Source organism: Scylla paramamosain, unplaced genomic scaffold (assembly GCF_035594125.1).
Source record: "Scylla paramamosain isolate STU-SP2022 unplaced genomic scaffold, ASM3559412v1 Contig1, whole genome shotgun sequence".
In the NCBI taxonomy this organism is placed as follows: Eukaryota; Metazoa; Arthropoda; class Malacostraca; order Decapoda; family Portunidae; genus Scylla; species Scylla paramamosain.
This window is the reverse complement of record NW_026973666.1, coordinates 3,580,193-3,600,000: the sequence shown is the minus strand read 5'-3', so window position 1 is coordinate 3,600,000 and position 19,808 is coordinate 3,580,193. Positions and strand designations below refer to the sequence as shown.

The following is a 19,808-nucleotide window of genomic DNA, read 5'->3' as shown; positions in this document are numbered from 1 at the left end:
AATTCTCAAAAGGAAAAAAAAAAAATAAATAAAAATAAATAAATAAATAAACAAATAAATAAATGAATACATAATACTAATAAAAAGGGATGTCATACGTCAAGAGGTTTGAATAGAAATGTTAATGAGAGTTTTATACGCAGATTATTTGACTGGGAAATTTAAGTATTTGGAATTTAATATGTAAAAATCTTAAAAAGGGGATTTATATCATAGGAATTTTTATATACACAAAACTCGAATGGAAAAATTTTTAAATACTAATTAGCTATAGTTTTTTTTTTTAATGGTGAAATTTATGAACAAACATCCATTGGAGTTTGATACTAGAAAAAAATAATGATTAATGAATAAAAGATACGTAGAAAGGTGAATGTTATTTTTTTCAACGTAGAAGAGATCATGTGAATAAAAGAGGAACGTTGAAAAGTATCAAAACAATGCAACTTTTAAAGGGATCTTTTCTTGGGTCTAAAATTATATTACAGAAAATTTTAAATCTGAAAAATAATAAACTGAAGATTAACTATAATAATAATAATAATAATAATAATAATAATAATAATAATAATAATAATAATAATAATAATGATAAAGTGAATTTTTCTAATACGAAAAATAATAACCTAAAGATTAACTGTAAAAAATAATAATAATAATAATAATCATAATAATACGAATTTAACACGTTGCAATCAGTAATAAACAAGACTACGTGGATATTCACACAAAACACTGGCAAAAAGAAGAAAATATACGTAATAATACAAGCCAATCAGTCCATACACTAAAAACACTAAAAAAATAAATAAACAAACTAGAAAAAAATATGTACACAAGGAGAGATTAAAAAACTTTACGCACCAATCATACTTCAAATCCAGGATGGGGAAACTTGATCCATACGTAAACAAAAAATAACATACGTAAGCTGAGAATATACAGAGGAGGAGGAGGAGGAGGAGTAGGAAGAGGAGGAGGAGGAGGAAGAAGGAGATACAGAAGTTAAACAATAAGTAGGTGAGGTACGACAATGCACACAGTAAGACTAATGCAAAATGTACTGGGAAGACATTAAAAACAGTTAAATTGTACATCTAGAGGCAGGCCGAGAGAGAGAGAGAGAGAGAGAGAGAGAGAGAGAGAGAGAGAGAGAGAGAGAGAGAGAGAGAGAGAGAGAGAGAGAGAGAGAGAATATAACAGAAGAGGTTTAAAGAGAGGAGATAAAAAGGGATCTGAAAAAAATAGGTGAGAGAGAGAGAGAGAGAGAGAGAGAGAGAGAGAGAGAGAGAGAGAGAGAGAGAGAGAGAGAGAGAGAGAGAGAGAGAGAGAGAGAGAGAGAGAGAGAGAGAGAGAGACCTTCATAACTTTACATCTTGCTGGTCAACTTCTTGGAGTGGAGTGGCAGGTGACCCAACGACCACCACCACCACCACCACCTTGACCTGACCTTGCCTTTTCTACTCTAGCATGCAGGGACCACTGTGGCAGGCAGGGGGCAGGGGGCAGGGGGAAGTCTAGGCTATAAGGTACAGAGTTAGGTTAGGTTGGGATTAGGCTGGGTTTGGTTTGGTTAGGTTAGGTTAGGTTAGGTAGGATAAGGTAAGGTCATGTTAGGTTAGGTTAGGTGAAGCTAGCACATAACATTAGTGAGAAGGGGAAAGGTTAGGTGAGGCTACGGCACAACATTACGTCAGTGGTGTGAGAGGGCAGGACGTGAGGTGGGGAGGGCAGGTGTTAGCGACGAGAGCACAGTGTTAACCTTAGCATTGGGCTGGAGAGAAGGCTGCAGTTTGCGGGGATCAGGGCCATGGGGGGGTTGCCAGCACTGGCTCTGCAAACACACACCACACCCCACACACACCACGTTAGTTGGGACACACACCACCACACTGCTTAGATACACACACACACACACACACACACACACACACACACACACACACACACACACACACACACACAGACACATGGACGCAGACATTTTACACAACACTACAGTACACACACACACACACACACACACACACACACACACATATTCCCAAGATAGCCAAACATGCACTTAAACATTTTTCTTTCGGTTTTTGTCAATTTTTCTCCCCCTCCTCCTCCTTCATCTCCTAGCTTTCATTTCCTTTCATTTTCTCTTCTCCTATTTTCTATCTTTCAATTCCTCATTAATTTTTCTTTTTCTTTTCCTTCCTTTCTTTTCTTCTTATTTTAAACTTAACACACACACACACACAAACACACACCAATTACAAGCACAACACAAACTGACAACACAACAGACAGACAGACAAACAGACAGACAGACAGACAGACAAACAGACAGACAGACAGACAGATAACCCCCCCCAAAAAAATCACTTAATTTAGACAGTAACAAAAAATTGATCCTAATATTGAAACAGACAGACAGACAAACAAACAGACAAATAGACAAACAAATGCACTTATAGTTATCCTTTTGCAAACACACACACACACACACACACACACACACACACACACACACACACACACACACACACACACACTTCCTCTTTACACACACATATACACACACACACACACACACACACACGTCTAAACATCAACAGTTCTCGGCAAACTCTGGCGAAAGAAGCATCGTAACACCCAGGCGCTTTCTGGCAACTCTACATAAACCATCATAAATTACGTCGAAATTTCACACACTCATAATACAAACTGAAACTTGAGCGTATGGGAATTATGAAGGTACCACGTAAACTAATGAATTGACATACGTAAACTGGCCTACAAAACTGTTATGAAAAAATTACATCACATTTCACCTGAGCTCAAAATGCAAACAAAGACTTGAGTGAATGGCAATGATGAACGTACTACATAAATTAATGAAATGATACAAAATGGCATTTGAAACCATCATCAAGGATTATGTCCACATTTCACATTAATTCTTGAGTTGAGCGAATGTCAGGGGATTATAACTGTACACTAATGAACTGGTATAAACTGGAAGCCCTCATCTCTACAGTTCTTACATCCAGCTGGCTTATATACATAGCCTAAATGATACCTGGAGTAAGAAACTTCTCAGGCTGCACATACAGGGTGATACAGAAAGTTCCTACACAAATCTGGCCTATAGAGGTAGCCTAAAGAACACCTGGGGTACAAAATTTCTTCAAATGAACATACAGGATGGCACAGAAAGCTTCTATACACAGCTGGCCCATAGACAATGCCTGGGGTACAAGATTTTTTGGGCCAAGCATACAGGGTGACACAGAAAGTTCCTACACCAGCCTATACAGGTAGCCTATGCAACACCTGAGGTACAAGACTTCTAGGGCTGAGCGTACAGGGTGACACAGAAAGCTCACAAGCAGGAGTAGCCAGGCATCCGTCCCACAGTGCCCTAGACCGACACTCAAGCAAGCTGGTCACCTCTAACGGACTGACTCAATTGGGTTATCTACACACCGACTACACACCTAGGTATTGGAAACTCACACACACACATACACGCACACACATATATGTACGCTAAAGAATCTCAGACCTACATACATTCATGGACTCTCTCTCTCTCTCTCTCTCTCTCTCTCTCTCTCTCTCTCTCTCTCTCTCTCTCTCTCTCTCTCTCACACACACACACACACGGACACACACTCTTGGGTTAGTGGTAGCGCTTGCTTGCTTACTTGTTGCTAAGCTTAAAGTAAAAAGAAACTTATCGGCTTAATGGTGAGGTTAAGCTGACCCACTATTTGTTAGCTTGTCATGTTGTGAAATTTACAACACCCAAACTCTATTGTTTTTTTGTTTTTTTCTTCTTTTCAAGGTAATCCATCTTTTAAAAGCTGCAGTCATGATAAATAATTAATAAACTCCCATTTTTTTCTTGAAGGGAATACATCTTTTGAAAATTTTATTGACAAGAATAATAAGTAAACAAATTGTCTTTCAAGTTAATATATCCTCAACAACTTTACCAACAAAGAAAATCAATCATCTCGTTCCACTGCTAATAATAATACTTAATTAATAAACACACCTTTTCCAAATTAATCACAAGTAAAAATAATGAAACACACTGAAGAAAAGTTAAAAGAGCAAGAGAGAGAGAACTTTCATCATTGTTATTCTCCCTGAAGGTGTTAATACTGTCCGGGGGGAGTTGTTAATGCTTCAAGCTGCAAAGACAAGCTCATGTTTGGGAAGCTGCAGCAAGGCAGAGAGGTGGACACACCCTACCTTCTTTCCTTCACACTTTCATTGCCATCGCTCATGAAATTACATGCATCAATGACACCTGGGCTATAAATTACATAAGTGGTGTTGTTGTTACGCAGATAAGAATTTACTTATTGACTGATACATAGAATTAGCACGCTTTCATTACGTTTGTCAAAGTTTACACATAAATTTACCTGTAGTAATAGCACTTAATATGGGTTAAAAATTGAATACATGGATGAAAATTTACTTGCAGAATTAATACGCTTACTATAAAACACTGAAAATTACATATGCCAAAATTTACGCTTGAATTTAAAAAACAGAAATAGCACACTTCTAATGCGAGTTGAAAATGAAAATTTTCTTGTGAACCGAGATGTAAAAATAAAGCGCTTTCTAAAACCAGCTGAAAATGACGTGCGCCAAAGTTTACGCACAAATTAACCCACAGAGACAACACACTAATATGTTAAAATTACGTAGATGAAAATTTCCTTGTGAAATGAGGCGTAAAAATAAAACCCTTTCTAAAACAGGGTAAAAATCACGTATATCAAAGTTTACGCATATTTAACCAACAGGAAAACACTAACATGGCATAAAAATTATGCAGCATTATTACATAGACAACAGTGTGAAGGAAGAGGGGCTGGGTGCCTCTCTCAGCAAGATATTAACAGTTAGTGGGCCAGCTTGGTGAGGCAGTGAGTGGCTACCCTCCTGTGTATGTGTGTGTGTGATGCAAAGATACAGTGATGGGAATTATAGTGAGGTATACAAGTAGTGGTGTGAAAAAAACAAATGATAGAAATAAATATATATAAAAAAGGCAGTTATAATGATGCTGAAGGTGATGTTGTGAAGTACAGGTAGTGATGATTGTGATTAAGTGGTGATGATGGTCGTGGTGACTGGAAAATAAATCTAATAAATAGGAAAAGTAACCAAGAAAGCAATGAGTGTATGAGTGGGAAAAATAGTAAATAAATTAAGAAATTTTGAAATAAACAGGTGTAATGTAAGCAACAATAATGAATAAAATAAATAAAACAAATAAGATGAATAACCATGAATAAAAATACATGTACTGTGGATGAAAAAAAAATAAATAAATAATTAAATAAATAAACAGCATGAATAACTATTAGAACAATGAATACAGTGTACAGTGGAGAGAGAGAGAGAGAGAGAGAGAGAGAGAGAGAGAGAGAGAGAGAGAGAGAGAGAGAGAGAGAGAACTTGACATGTGTGTGTGTGTATGTGCAAGGGAGGGCAGCCAGCAGAGGACTAGAGGTATTTGTGGTGGTGGTGGTGGAGGAGGAGGTGGAGGTGAGGCATATACAGTACCCTGGTGAGCATGGGAGGTGGTGTGGAGCAGCGGGCGTAAGAGCAGAGGCTGGGGAGTGTTCAGGTAGTGGGGTATACCTCCTCAGATCCTCCGATGACGCCGCTAGGTTGCTCAGGTGTTGTGGGGGCAGCCCGGACCCCATACTGGCCAGGCTGTTGCTTCCCGGCACCAGACTTGTGGGGGGGGCTATGGAGGAGGGCATTATCAGGCGTAGGGAGCGGGGCGTCGGCGGGGAGCCCTCACTACGCACCCCAAGTGATACCTGGTTCTCGTCGCATCCCTCCACTCGATTCATGTTTGATAGGTTCCCCTGTGGGTGTGAATGGTGGGTTAGGATGTGATGTGGTGGTGTGTGGTGTTAGGTTACGCTGTTAGTTATGATGCGTGTTAAGTCTGTTTTTTTTACGTAATGCTACACTTATGATGTGTTAGTTATGAGGCATAATGATGCATGTTGTCTCTGGTTTGTTTACATAATGCTACGCTGTTATGCTGTGTTAGTTGTGAGGCGTGTTAAGTCTCTGGTTTGTTTACGTAATCTTATACTGCTATACTGTTAGTTGTGAGGCGCAATGTTAGGTTCAGAATGCACGTTAAATCTCTGGCATGTTACAAAATGTTACAGGAATGTTTGTTGGTTCTTATCTTGTGTGTGATAGCAGTATTTGTGTTTATCAGTCTTGAATGTTATGCAGTGCTAAGAGTATTGAACTTTGAGAAGTGTTGTGTAATCCACGAGTATTCCGTTAACTTATGAAATGCAATCTAACACTGTCACATGTATTACCACTGTAAGGGAACTCAACTAATGCCTCTCCACACTGCAAGGCTTACTTCCACTCACAATTGTGTCTGTATTAACACCCAGAAATCTGTACAACTCAAGAATATACTCACAATTGACTAAGAAAGATCCACAACTCAAAATTTAAACACAACTGACTCAAAAACCTGTACAACTCAGAATTCTGCCACTGAAGATTTAGAATTCTGCCAACATCAAGACTGCAGAAATCTGTATGACTCAGATTTTAGTAAGTAGCCAGAATATCAGCAAAACTCCTGGCATTCATGATTACGTTAATATATACAGAGCGTAACATAACACCAACACAAGGCAGTGAAAGATGTTATGGCTTACCAAACCTTTCTTCCATCAATTTATCATTCTCTTTGATTTTTTACATTAGAGGGGCTCTGACTAAGGCCAACAAAGATACCAGATCCCTAAAAAACCTGTCAAAAAGGCTTATCCAAATTGAGAGAAATGTCTGACGTTAGAAATTACTGATAGACATGACATAGGTATTTCTAAGAGGGTAGTGATGGAGGGAGGGAAGGAGGGAGGGAGCAGCAGGAGGCAGTGATGGGGATGGTGGTGAACTGTTACTGTACCACCACACAGGAAGGGAAGGCACGACTGGGAGAGTGAGTGTGGGGAAGAAAAATGAGGAGGTTAATGCACCACTCATGTGTGTGTGTGTGTGTGTGTGTGTGTGTGTGTGTGTGTGTGTGTGTGTGTGTGTGTGTGTGTTGATTGTCTGTCATAAGGAAAATTAATCAAGAAAGTTACTAATGTATGCACCTGGAAAAATGAAAATTATACACTTTTAAAAATATAGCTGCAATAAACTAATAATAATAATAATAATAATAATAATAATAATAATAATAATAATAATAATAATAATACTTAATAATTCTCATCTTAGCTAATAACTGCAAGGAATTATTAATGATTAAATAACTTACACCTTACCTTTCTTCTAACACAATAATACTAATATTAAAAATAATAATAATCACACCAATAATTTATAACAATAATAAAAATAGTAATTCCTGTTTTAAATTCTTACTAAAATGAAGTAATTCAATACCTACACATTAGTAAAACATGACAACAAAAATAATAATAATAATAATAATAATAATAATAATAATAATAATAATAATAATAATAATAATAATAATAGCAATAATAACCTAACAATCTCCAAACACTGTATCCACCAATCTCTACAAACACATACCAGCCAACACAAACGTCGCAATACACAGCTGGCCAAGCAATGTATTTACAGTGTTGCTCAGAATACGTACGTCACACAGGCCGTACCCACCACAGCAACACCACGGCTATGCAACACCTCTCGGGGCAAAGGAATGTAATCTTTTTAGGTGTTGAGGTGCGGGCATAATGACTCGAGCCAGTGTACTTTAATGGATGCCGGTGCAGTGTTTTTAAAAAGCATGTCTTTAGTATTATTTAAAGTGCAGTTTATCTATTCTAAATTCTAAAGTTTATATATTTCTTCTTTCTATAACACATACACACTACCAGAGTCCATTCAGCTTAACTCGGCGAATAAGGCCCCGCCCACTTTGCTTTCTGTGATTGGTCAGTGATAGGAGGTTGTGCGTGTTGAATTGGAAGCCACGCCCACCTCCTTGTACACTCAAATCTCCACCTGTCCCTGAGTTGTTTATTTAATGCATTTCTACGCCCTCAGTCAGTCTTGTTCTGGGTAACTTAGGTAAACAAACAGAACGGTATCAAAGTACTACAAGGCATAGACTGACTGACTGAAAGAGGGAAGGTACCACATTTCAAAGCGTAGAAAGTCTCAAGGTGTGAATAATGCACCAATGGGCTGAGCTTCCCTGCCAAGTTACGCTGAACGGACCACAGTAGTTGAGTAACTATCAAGCGGAGACGCATGCCAAACCTTACCTGGGGATTAATAGCGGCAATATCTTATGTAACTAAAGGAAACTTACGTACAGCTAATGGAAAGGCCTTAATGTTTACGTCTGGTGGTTCTATACAATGTACAAGAGTGGACTGGATTACTTGGTGTCCAGAGGCAAGTACATGAGAGATAACTGTATTTTTAAGGGGAACTTGTTTGTTTTTGTTGTTGTTTGTGTTGGCTTATATTGAGTATTGTAGGTATTGTTTTTTTGGTGGTTTACGTAAAATGAAAGCAAGTAATGACGTTTTAAATACTTTGTTTGTTTGCTGTTTCTGTCGATTTAAACTGAATATAAGTGAGTGTACTGTACTTGTTTGTTTTATTCCGGTGTCTTTGTTTACGTAAAAGTGAAAGCAAGCAAATAGTAACGTTTAAAAATCCTTTGCTTGTTGCTGTTTGTGTTATTCTAAACTGAATGTAGTTTTGATTGTTTTTATTGTTTGCTTTTTCAAGATGTATTTTTGTTTATGTAAAAATTAAAGTAAGCAAGAGAGTAATAATGTTTCAAATCCTTTCTTTGCTGCTGATTTAAAGTGAATGCAGATGAGTATGTGGTTTTAACTGTTTTTTTCTGAGGTATTTTTGTTTGTTTACATAAAAGTGAAAGCAAGTGAGAATAATAACACTTTAAATCCTTTGTTGTTGTTGTTTCTGTCAATCTACATAAACTGAAAGCCAAGAACACCAAACAGTAAAGATATTTTCAAACTTTTTATTTCATTGTTATTATTATTATTCGTGTTAATCTATATGAGAGAACTAAATAAATAATTCTTCTATCTTTTGTCTCTGGAAACTAAACTAAAACAATTAAATAAACAAAACCTGTATGTACGAGTGTATATGCATGTTTTGTTGTACGTGTGTGTGTATGTTGTGAGTTAAGAGTGACAGAAGTGGTGAGGGGCGATGTGTGGTGATGGAGGAGGACAGACAAACAGATGGACAGGAAAACAGAGAGAGAGAGAGAGAGAGAGAGAGAGAGAGAGAGAGAGAGAGAGAGAGAGAGAGAGAGAGAGAGAGAGAGAGAGAGAGAGAGAGAGAGAGAGAGAGAGAGAGAGAGAGAGAGAATGCAGAATGATACAAAAATACATCTCCATCTCCTCCTCCTCCTCCTCCTCCTCCTCCTCCTCCTCCTCCTCCTCCTCCTCCTCCTCCTCCTCTTCTTCTTCCTCCTCTTCCTCTTTTGTTGCAATGTCTAATGTAATCCATTCAATCTTTCTGCCTCCTCTTCTTTATCCTCCTCCTCCTCCTCCTCCTCCTTTTCCATCTCATTATTCTATCTTCCTCCTCGTCCACCTCATCAATCTTCCTCTTCCTCCTCCTCCTCCACCTAATCTCTCTCTCTCTCTAACTCATCTATCTATCTTCCTCCTCCTCCTCCTTTTATTCCTTCCTCCTTTTCCAACTCATCTTTCTAACTCACCTATCCTCCTCCTCCTCCTCCTCCTCCTCCTCCTTCCTCCTTCTTCACATACCAACTGGGCAGCCTTACTTGTAGGTGGAGGAGGAAATGCTGACTAGAGCTACAGAGAAGAATAAAGTGCTAAGTGCTGGAGTGATTACTGTGCATTGTGAGGAGACGAAACACACACACACACACACACACACTAATGAGGAGGTAGACTGCAAACACTGAATTAAAAGTGTGTGTGTGTGTGTGTGTGTGTGTGTGTGTGTGTGTGTGTGTGTGTGTGTGTGTGTTTTGCTATTGTGTTTACTATTGTCGCAAACTTTTTTTATTTCTTGTTTTGTTTTTTGTAATTTTTTTCGTAAATATTTAAGTGCATGAGAATAAGTAGTAGTAGTAGTAGTAGTAGTAGTAGTAGTAGTAGTAGTAGTAGTAGTAGTAGTAGTAGTAGTAGTAGTATACATTGTACTTTATCATATAGTGAAAAAAAAGTGGTCAATTAAATGTTATATATATTACAATATAATCTATACACACCAAAAATAATTATATGTTAGTTATTATGCAAGGCTGGTGGTGGTGGTGGTGGTGGTGGTGATAGAAGTAGTAGTAGTAGTAGTAGTAGTAGTAGTAGTAGTAGTAGTAGTAGTAGTAGTAGTAGTAGTAGTAGTAGTAGTAGTAGCAAAAGTAGTAGAAATAACTGCTTGAATGTGGTAATAGCACAAGAAACAGTAATAGTAGTAGTAGTAGTAGTAGTAGTAGTAGTAGTAGTAGTAGTAGTAGTAGTAGTAGTAGTAGTAGTAGTAGTAGCAGCAGTAACAGTAATATTGGGTATGAGTGGACATGTAGGGTGTGGATAGTGGACATTAGGTTAATATATATACCAGTGGGGGGTGTGGAGGTGTGGGGGTGTGGAGGGTGTGGGTGGCAGGTACTGGCAAGAGGTGTGAGGGTCTGTGATTTACCTGTGATCCGGGCAGCGAGTCCCCAGAAAGCCGACGTTCGCTCATAAACTTGTACATATGAGAGGGGGACATGCCAGCAGGAGCCTAGCAGAACACACACAACAGAACAGTGAAAAACATCCCCACACACACACCGCCCACACACTCAGAGCAGTGAAACCTTCCCCAACACACACACAACAGCACTGCTACCCTGCTGTACTCTTGCCACTACTCTTAAACACTTTGCCTTCTTACTGTCACTGTTTTCCAAGGCCACAGAGATGATTAGCTGGGTTCTCAAGGGTGTTTCTCTAGTGGATGATGTGGAAATGTTGTTAATCTGTCCCTGGAAACCATGTCACTTATTGTTTCTCCTGTTAATAATGTGTAAATCTTGTTAATCTGTCACAAGAACCATAAAAACACCATTAAAAAATTATTATTTCTCCAGTTAGCAAGGTTCTCAAGGGTGTTTCTCTAGTGGATGATGTGGAAATGTTGTTAATCTGTCCCTGGAACCCATGTCACTTATTGTTTCTCCTGTTAATAATGTGTAAATCTTGTTAATCTGTCACAAGAACCATAAAAAACACCATTAAAACATTATTTCTCTAGTTAATAATGTAGAAATCTTGTTAATCTGTCACTGGAACAGTAAAACTATCCTTAAAAACCCACGTCACTTCAACTAGCGCGTTTGGAAAATAGTGGAGGCATGATGCAGAAGCGTTTCCGAATACAGCCTCTTGTGCTGCACCCAGTACCCTCCCTTCACCCTCTGTACACCCTATCATACTGATGGAGAGAGTAAAGATCATAAAAAATATATATATACCTTGACCTGTGGCTTAATTATTGCAGGAGCATTATCAAAGGACAGAAAGACAGGTGGAGAGGATGACTTAACCAATACAGAACCAAGCTTAGCCGGACTTGTCTACTAATATACACAGGCTGGCCAATAATATACTAGATTTGTAGAGGCAAGTACTGAATGCATAGCAGAGGTGAGGGAAACAGAGAGGGAGATAAGATCGAGATTCCACTGAGGGTTAAGCCGAGACAAGACAAACTGAGAGATAAGATTGTCGGATTAGAAAAGAGGGAAGTTAACCTGGATACCTCACACCTCTTCCTCGTTTTCTTCCCCTTCCTCCTCCTTCTCTTTTGTTGTTGTGTCTAATGTTGTAAAGTTATCAATCTATCTTCCTCCTTCTCCTCTTCTTCTTCTTCTTCTTCCTCCTCATTTTTCTCTTCAAATCATCAGTCTATCTTCCTCCTCTTTCTCCACCTCCTCCTCCTCTTCTAACAATCAGCCAATCATCCTAATGTAATGTAACGTGACCTGACCTGACCTAATGAAGAAATTCTATTATTACGTGCTACAAGAGAAAAAAGCATAAATTTAGCCAATCACGCAACACAAACAGGTAAACAAACGGACACACAGACATACACACCCAACAGTCAAAGCAAACAAAGCCACGGCCAGCCAGCCACACGTAAACAAAGAAACAAACAACATAATGATTAAAAAAAACGTAAAAAATAATAATGATTTAGACACAATGAAAGCAAATACACAGACACACATACGTACACTACAGCCAGCCAGCGATATGTAAATAAAAAAACAAACAAACAAACAAACAACGCAATATGATAAAGAAAATTGTAATGACACTAATACAATGAAAGCAAACACACATACATACATACAAACACACACAAAGCCACACCGGAAAAAAAGCGAGATAATAAATCAAACAAACGCTGATACATACAATAATTTGGGAAAAAAATGAATAAATGAAGAAATAAGATGAAAAAAAATGTAAATTCTTATCCTTCCACCACCACCACTACCACCACCACCACCACCACCACACACAATAGATGGTAAAGGATTCCCCCCATCCCCCCACCGACCGCTGACCCTCTTAAGCTTGTGTGAGGTGATCCAGGCTAAATAAGAGAGAGAGAGAGAGAGAGAGAGAGAGAGAGAGAGAGAGAGAGAGAGAGAGAGAGAGAGAGAGAGAGAGAGAGAGAGAGAGAGAGAGAGAGAGAGAGAGAGTTTGCATCCATCAAACATAAGCAAATTTAAACTCACTTTCCTAACACTAAGACTGGCATGCTTCTATATCTGAGAGAGAGAGAGAGAGAGAGAGAGAGAGAGAGAGAGAGAGAGAGAGAGAGAGAGAGAGAGAGAGAGAGAGAGAGAGAGAGAGAATATACAAAAACAAGGAAAATAGAAAAAGAAAAAAATAACCAATAAAGAAAATAAGAAAAGTTAATAAATATAGAGGAAGAAAAAAAGAAAAATGAGAAAAAAAAATGGAAAGGGAAATAGAAGAAAATATAACAAAACGAAGAAAGAGACAATAAACAAAGAAATAAAAAGCGAAAAAAAACAATAAAGAAAGAAAAAAAACGTTTAAAAAAAACAAAGCTAAAAAGTAAAAAAGAAAATTAAAACAAACAAAAAAAAAAGGAAAGAAAACCTTTGAACTACAAAAGAAAAAGAAAAAAACAGCAACACAAAGAAAAAAAAAGACCAAAACAAAAAAAAAATAATAAAACAGGAAAACAAAATATCAAACGACCCAAAAAAATAAATAAACAAATAACACAAAATAACCAAGAACCAACGTACCGTGTGATACTTCTGCAGGTAATCGCGGGAAGGGGAGTGGTGTGACTTTGGAGTGGAACGGCCGGAGATCGGAGGTGAGGGGCGCTCGAGAGAACGTCCACGCAGCATCATGTGTTCAACCGAGCCCACACACTTCTCTAGCTCCTCCGCCCTGGCTTCCGTAGTCTGCTTCTCCTCCTCTAATAGCCTGGGAGTGTGTGTCAGGATATATAAGCCTTCTCAGTATACATAACCACCTTGCACTACACCTAAGAGGTACACTGGCCAAGACCTGTATTCTGAAACGCTCTGCTCCTTCACCAGGGCCATTTTCAAACGCCATAAGATAAGCCGGGTTCTCAAGTGTTTTGGTTTAGTTCTATAGAAATGTCGTTAATCTGTCACTAGAACCATAAAAACTCTTGAAAACCCGTATCACTTATTGTTTCTTGTTAATAATGTAGAAATCTAAGTGATCTCTCAAAAACCGTAAAAACAGCCTTGAAAATACGTGTCACTTATTATTTCTCCTGTTAATAAAGTAGAAATCTTGTTAATCAGTCACTAGAGACAGAAACACCCTTAAAACCCATGTCACTTATTATTTCTTCTGTTAATAAAGTAGAAATCAAGTTAATCTCTTAAAAACCGTAAAAAAGCACCCTTGAAAATACGTCACTTATTATTACTCCTGTTAATAAAGTAGAAATCTTGTTAGTCTATCACTAGGGACAGAAACACCCTTAAAAACCGTGTCACTTCAACTAGAGCCTTTGAAAGTAGTGGCATAGCAAAAAACGTGGTTCAGAATCCGGTCCGAAGGGCAACAAAATACATAACAAAGCTTTTACTGTGGCCAAGGGTATCAAAATGTACGTAAAAAGACTCACTTTGGTGCCAGTCCCTAAAGAGCCAAAGGGTTTAAGGTAATAAGTAAAAGCTATAGAAAGTGATGCGAAGGACTTGCAAGTTGGAGGAAGCTGGATTAGTGAAAAGCTTATCGTGTGTGTGTGTGTGTGTGTGTGTGTGTGTGTGTGTGTGTGTGATAGTTTAAAAGGTTTTTTGTATTTTTAGGGTTTTCATGATTCCAAGGATAGTTTAACAGGCTGTGGTGGAAGTTCTTGGGGTTTTCAAGGGTTTTTCATGATTCCAATGATAGTATAAGAGGCTGTAGTAGAAGATATTGGGGTTTTCAAGGGTGTTTTCAAGGTTCTATAGTTTAACAGGCTGTAGTGAAAGTTATTGGGGGTTTTCAAGGGCGTTTTCATGGTTCTAGTGACAGTCTGACAAGAATTCTGCCTTACCAGTGGGAGAAACACCCATGAGAACCTGACCAATTACGTGTGAAGCCTTGAAAACAGTAGTGGTGAGAGAACAAAGCATTTCTGAACACCAGCGTGAAAGATGGGAAAATTTGATCGTACGTAGAGTTGAAAGACCCACACCGTATGAAACTTGACGTGAAACTTAAATGTGGGGAGTTAATTAAGCGTGATCTCAAGTATTTATGCACTGTAGTAGTAGCAGCAGTAGTAATAGTAATAGTAGTAGTAGTTAGCAAGCTATTTCAAGGGCAGTAGTGTTAGCATATATGGTAGTAGTAGTGGTAGTAGTAGTAGTAGTAGTAATCATGATTGTTACTGTAATGTGTAATGCAAACTATCAAAAGAGTAGTAGTAGTAGTAGTAGTAGTAGTAGTAGTAGTAGTAGTAGTAGTAGTAGTAGTAGTAGTAGTATTCTATAAAAGATCAGATTTATTAAGGAAGAATTGGAAAAAGCTTTAAATCTCTCTCTCTCTCTCTCTCTCTCTCTCTCTCTCTCTCTCTCTCTCTCTCTCTCTCTCTCTCTCTCTCTATACAGCCAATCCTCTTCTCCCTCTCACAGGTTAGCCAATCAACAGCCAGCAAATTGAGGCACAGTGATATCGACCAATCGGGAAAGAGAACAGAAGGAGAGGAGGTTTGACGGCAATATTACGTCTTGCACAAGTAGTAGTAGTAGTAGTAGTAGTAGTAGTAGTAGTAGTAGTAGTAGTAGTAGTAGTAGTAGTAGTAGTAGTAGTCATAAAAATAAAGCCACACCCATAAAGAACAAGTAGTAGTAGTAGTAGTAGTAGTAGTAGTAGTAGTAGTAGTAGTAGTAGTAGTAGTAGTAGTAGCAGCAACAGTAGTACAGTAAGAGACACCACCAACAGTAATAGCAGTAGTAGTAGTAACAGATGAAGCAACAGACACAAGAGCACTATTTAGTCTAAGCATAAGTAGTTTGGTAGTATTCATGCACCTGCTACGTTGGTCTGGAATGGCATCCCACGTTGAGGGGGGGCCTTGGGGTGACACCACGCCTGCCCAAAAAGCCTCAGTCCCCCCCACACTCCCTCCTCTACCCACAACTAGGTTGCTGCACGAGAGGAAGACCAAACCATATGACAAAAAGGCAAAAAAAAAAAAAAAAAAGAGGTAAATCAGGTGATATTATGAGTTAAGCTACGTAAGTGAATGAGAGACAGAGGCAGAGAGAGAGGGCGGTGCACACAGGTTTTGGTTTGTGTCTGTACGTGTGTGTGTGTGTGTGTGTGTGTGCGTGTGTGTGTGTGTGTGTGTGTGTGTTTAAAGTTACAAGTCCTGCATATAACGCTCTCTTCACACTGTTTATCCATCCCACTCAGCCCCATGAAGCCAGCCACTCTTCCTAACCCTAGAGACACCACTCCTGCACCTATCACTGTCTTCACACCACTCCATCACATTCCAGACCTCCTTAATGGTGCAGAATAGGTACGTAAATATGTGTGTGAGGGGTGGGCCTGTGTGCACCGTTCTCCGAGAAGAGGAAAACAAGAGAGCATCACAAGTCATAATGAGACAAAAGAAGAGGCAAAACAGGAGGCAACAGCCACCACGCATCAACAGAATCTGAAGGGAAATAAAGGCAAATCGTTGTTGTGTCTATAGTTAAGTTTGCGACAGTGAGTGAGTGCACCTCCTCGCATCTCCCCCGTTCTTTTAGCTCTCTTTCACTGGCCTTAGCATTCTATTCATTATATAAAGTACAGGGATTATAGCATTCTCTTAGTCTCCACCTGTCTGTGTGAGAGAGAAACATAAGATCATAGGTTCACTGCAGGAAACAAAGGATTAAGTCAGTGGGAAGTTGAATATGAATCTCTCAATGGCCCGTATTCAGAAACGCTTTGCTCTCTCTCTCTTTCTCTCGCGATGACTGTTTTCAAAGGCCACAGAGATAATTAGCCAGGTTATCAAGAGACTTTCTCCTGCTGGTGATGTAGGTACCTTATTAATCTCCCACTAGGAACATAAAAGCACACTTCAAAACCTGTCCAAATTCATCTAGAGCCTTTTCTGAATGGAGGTCCAGTGCATAAGTGTTTCAGAATACGGCCCAATATCTACAGTGGGAAATTTGAACTGAAATGTGACAGCACACCGGGAAGGATTCACTGCAGATCATCACAGTGATTCTCCACAACGTAACATGAGGTGAGGAACGTGTGTGGCACTTCTTAATTAACTCAGAAAATATAAGGGTAATTTTACAGGTGATTTGATGTCAACTAGTCATTATAAAGTAAAATAATATGTAATATAGAGAATTCCTGGTTAATTAGAAATATATAAGGTAATTATACAGGTCATCTGATGCAAGCCAGTGGTTATAATTAAAAATAAAACAAAATGTATCATAAATGTGAATTCTTGATTAATTCTGACAAAAAAAATAACATTGATTTTACGTAACCTGTAGAGTTACAAGAAACAAAATAACAAGAGCGTAAGATGGGAATTTTATGTAAAAGTGAACATTCTCAAACGCACCAAAGTGACCCAGAGGAGGAAACAGACACAACACATCAATACAGGAGACCAGATATACAAGATCAACACGTATAAGAATCTACAGCAATTTTGAAACATCTTGGCACAAAAAATAACCCAGGAATTTTGGAGGACCTTGATAATAATATGACCCAAAGACGAAAAAAAGGAAAAAAAAAGGGAAAAACAAGGAAATATTATAACTATGGCAATTCTGAAAGACTTGGCACAATAAAATAACCCAGAGACTGAAAAAACAGAAAAAAAAGGAAAGAAAAAGAAAAAAGAGGGAGAAATTACAAGAAAACAGCAATTCTGAAACACCAATAAAATAACCCAGACTGAAAAAAAGGGGAAGAAAGAAAGAAAGAAAAATATTATAACTTTTTGTGGGGTTGCATAATAAACTCAAGCAACAAACAAGACGAGAGGAAGCTTAGATGCATGCAAGTCACATAAGGCGAACAGAACAGTGGTGGTGACTGGTTTACGAGTGTAAATCAAGCAGATATGTGTGGCGAGCCTTACTACACCAGCTTGTCAGGTAACTATGGGAAAAACGTGACAGGGATGCTTAACAGTTAAATATGGGAGGGGATGGAAGAGTAAAAATGGAATGATAGATGAAATATAATGGATTTGTAATGTATATGTGAGTGATGAGGGAAAAAAAATTATACAATAAAATAGATTCTTGATATAATATAGAGAAAAGATGAGGAAAAATAAAATAAATAATTGGGAAAAATAGATGAAAGATAAATGAGCAATAGAGATTTTTCATGAATAATCTGAAAAAAAATAAATAAAACAGTAAAAACACAAAAAATAAAACACACACACACACACACACACACACACACACACACACACACACACACCTTGCAAAAAGAATAACAAGGAAGAATACTGAGTAAAAAAATAAATAAAAAATAAATAATAAAATAAAATAAAATTACGCCAAAAATAACATTACGTCAAAGGTTGCTCAGCATGACGTAAAAAAAGAGAGGGAACTTAGTGCTTCTACTGTGACGTGACCAAGACTGAGGTGGTGATGGTGATAGTGGGTATTGAGATTGCTAGCATGCTGGGGAGAGAGAGAGAGAGAGAGAGAGAGAGAGAGAGAGAGAGAGAGAGAGAGAGAGAGAGAGAGAGAGAGAGAGAGAGAGAGAGAGAGAGAGAAAATTAAATAATAAAAGTAAAAATAATAATGAGACCAGAAAAGAGAATGAGATAGTAGTAGTAGTAGTAGTAGTAGTAGTAGTAATAGAAGAGAAAGAAATATGTAATAACACCAATATCAAATAAATAAAATAAATAAATAAATAAATAAATAAATAAATAAATAAATAAATAAATAAATAAATAAACAGGAACATTAAAAAAATAATGAACAGTAAAAGGTTGAAAAAAATATAAACAACAACAACAAGAACAATAGTAGTTGGGAAAAAAAAAAAAAAAAAAAAAAAAAAAAAAACGCCCAAAAATTAACCTCTTTTCATTACACCAATCCTTAACTTTCACATTCCCTTCCTTTATTTATTTTTACGACCACTTGACCCTCCCTTCATCCCTCAACACACTGCTACCCTCTATCCTCACCTGATCTCATTGTCGATCGCTTCCACTTGATCCTGCAGCATAATAACTAGAGTCTGTGTATCTTGGTGGTGGGAGGGTGACAGCATATCAATGTGGGAGAATATAGACTCTGCATCCTCGGCCTCTCCGTCAGACAGCTCCCCTCCCTCGCTGGTGAACTGGCTCGGCATGTGTCCCCCAGTCATCTCCCAGCCTGTGTTTGCCTGCCAGGAGATGGAAGAGGAGTGGGTGAGTCTGTGTCTGTGTGTGTGTGTGTGTGTGTGTGTGTGTGTGTGTGTGTGTGTGTGTGTGTGTGTGTGTGTGTGTGTGTGTGTTGGTGGGTGTGTGCATCTTACGTAATTTTGTTTTTGCAGTGTTGTGTCAAGTTCGTAATGTCTAGTGTGTATGTGTGTGTGTATCTCACCTGTGAATTCTCCTCATCCAAGCTTCCTGGGGTGCGTTTGTGTGCAGGAGGGGCTGAGGGAGGCCGGCGTGGTAGGGAGCGAGAGTCGAAGCTGGAGTGGGAGGTGCTGCGGACAAACTCCCCTCCGGTTGGTGACACTGACCTGCATGGGAAAGTGAGGGGAGGAGGAAGAGTAAAGAGGAGGTAGAAGATGAGAAATGGAGGAAAAAGGAATGGAAAGGAAAGGAAAGAAATGAAAGGAAGGGAAAAGATGTAAGATGAAGAATAAGGGAAAGTAAGAAAGGTTGATAGAAGATATGTGAAGACAGAAAGAAAAGATTGAAAGGGAAGAAAGGGATGGAATAAGATATTAGTTGTAGAAGTAATAATAGTAGTAGTAACAGATATAATTGCTAAAAGATATGAAACCTGTTAAACTATCACTGGAACCATGAAAAAACACCCTTGAAAACCCCAATAACTTCCACTACACCTTGTTAAACAAAAGAACCATGAAAAACACCCTTGAAAACCCCAGTAACTCCCACTACAGCCTGTTAAACTAAAAAACCATGAAACACACCCTTGAAAACCCCAGTAACTTCCACTACAGGCTGTCAAAAATACACAAGATAAAGTACTAAAAATCTGA

The 19,808-nt window shown here is 38.4% G+C and overlaps 1 protein-coding gene across 18 annotated transcripts in view; it reads right to left on the bottom strand.

Moving 5' to 3' along the window:
• Window positions 1–19,808, bottom strand: part of LOC135095678 (liprin-alpha-2-like) — a 63,464-nt gene that overhangs the window by 16,145 nt on the left and 27,511 nt on the right. For 8 of the 18 annotated variants that reach the window (XR_010264469.1, XM_063996682.1, XM_063996688.1 and 5 more), the window contains 7 exons: window positions 19,178–19,319; window positions 18,775–18,977; window positions 15,614–15,730; window positions 13,352–13,538; window positions 10,717–10,800; window positions 5,584–5,894; window positions 1,763–1,834 (listed from right to left, as the gene is read on the bottom strand). Coding sequence is in view for 17 of the 18 variants with exons in the window: in XM_063996682.1 (XP_063852752.1) it covers window positions 1,763–1,834; window positions 5,584–5,894; window positions 10,717–10,800; window positions 13,352–13,538; window positions 15,614–15,730; window positions 18,775–18,977; window positions 19,178–19,319 (1,116 nt within the window). In the remaining variant the exon portion in view is untranslated. The remainder of the gene's footprint in view (window positions 1–1,762; window positions 1,835–5,583; window positions 5,895–10,716; window positions 10,801–13,351; window positions 13,539–15,613; window positions 15,731–18,774; window positions 18,978–19,177; window positions 19,320–19,808) is intronic. The other 10 variants (XM_063996679.1, XM_063996684.1, XM_063996678.1 and 7 more) reach the window with 6 other exon arrangements.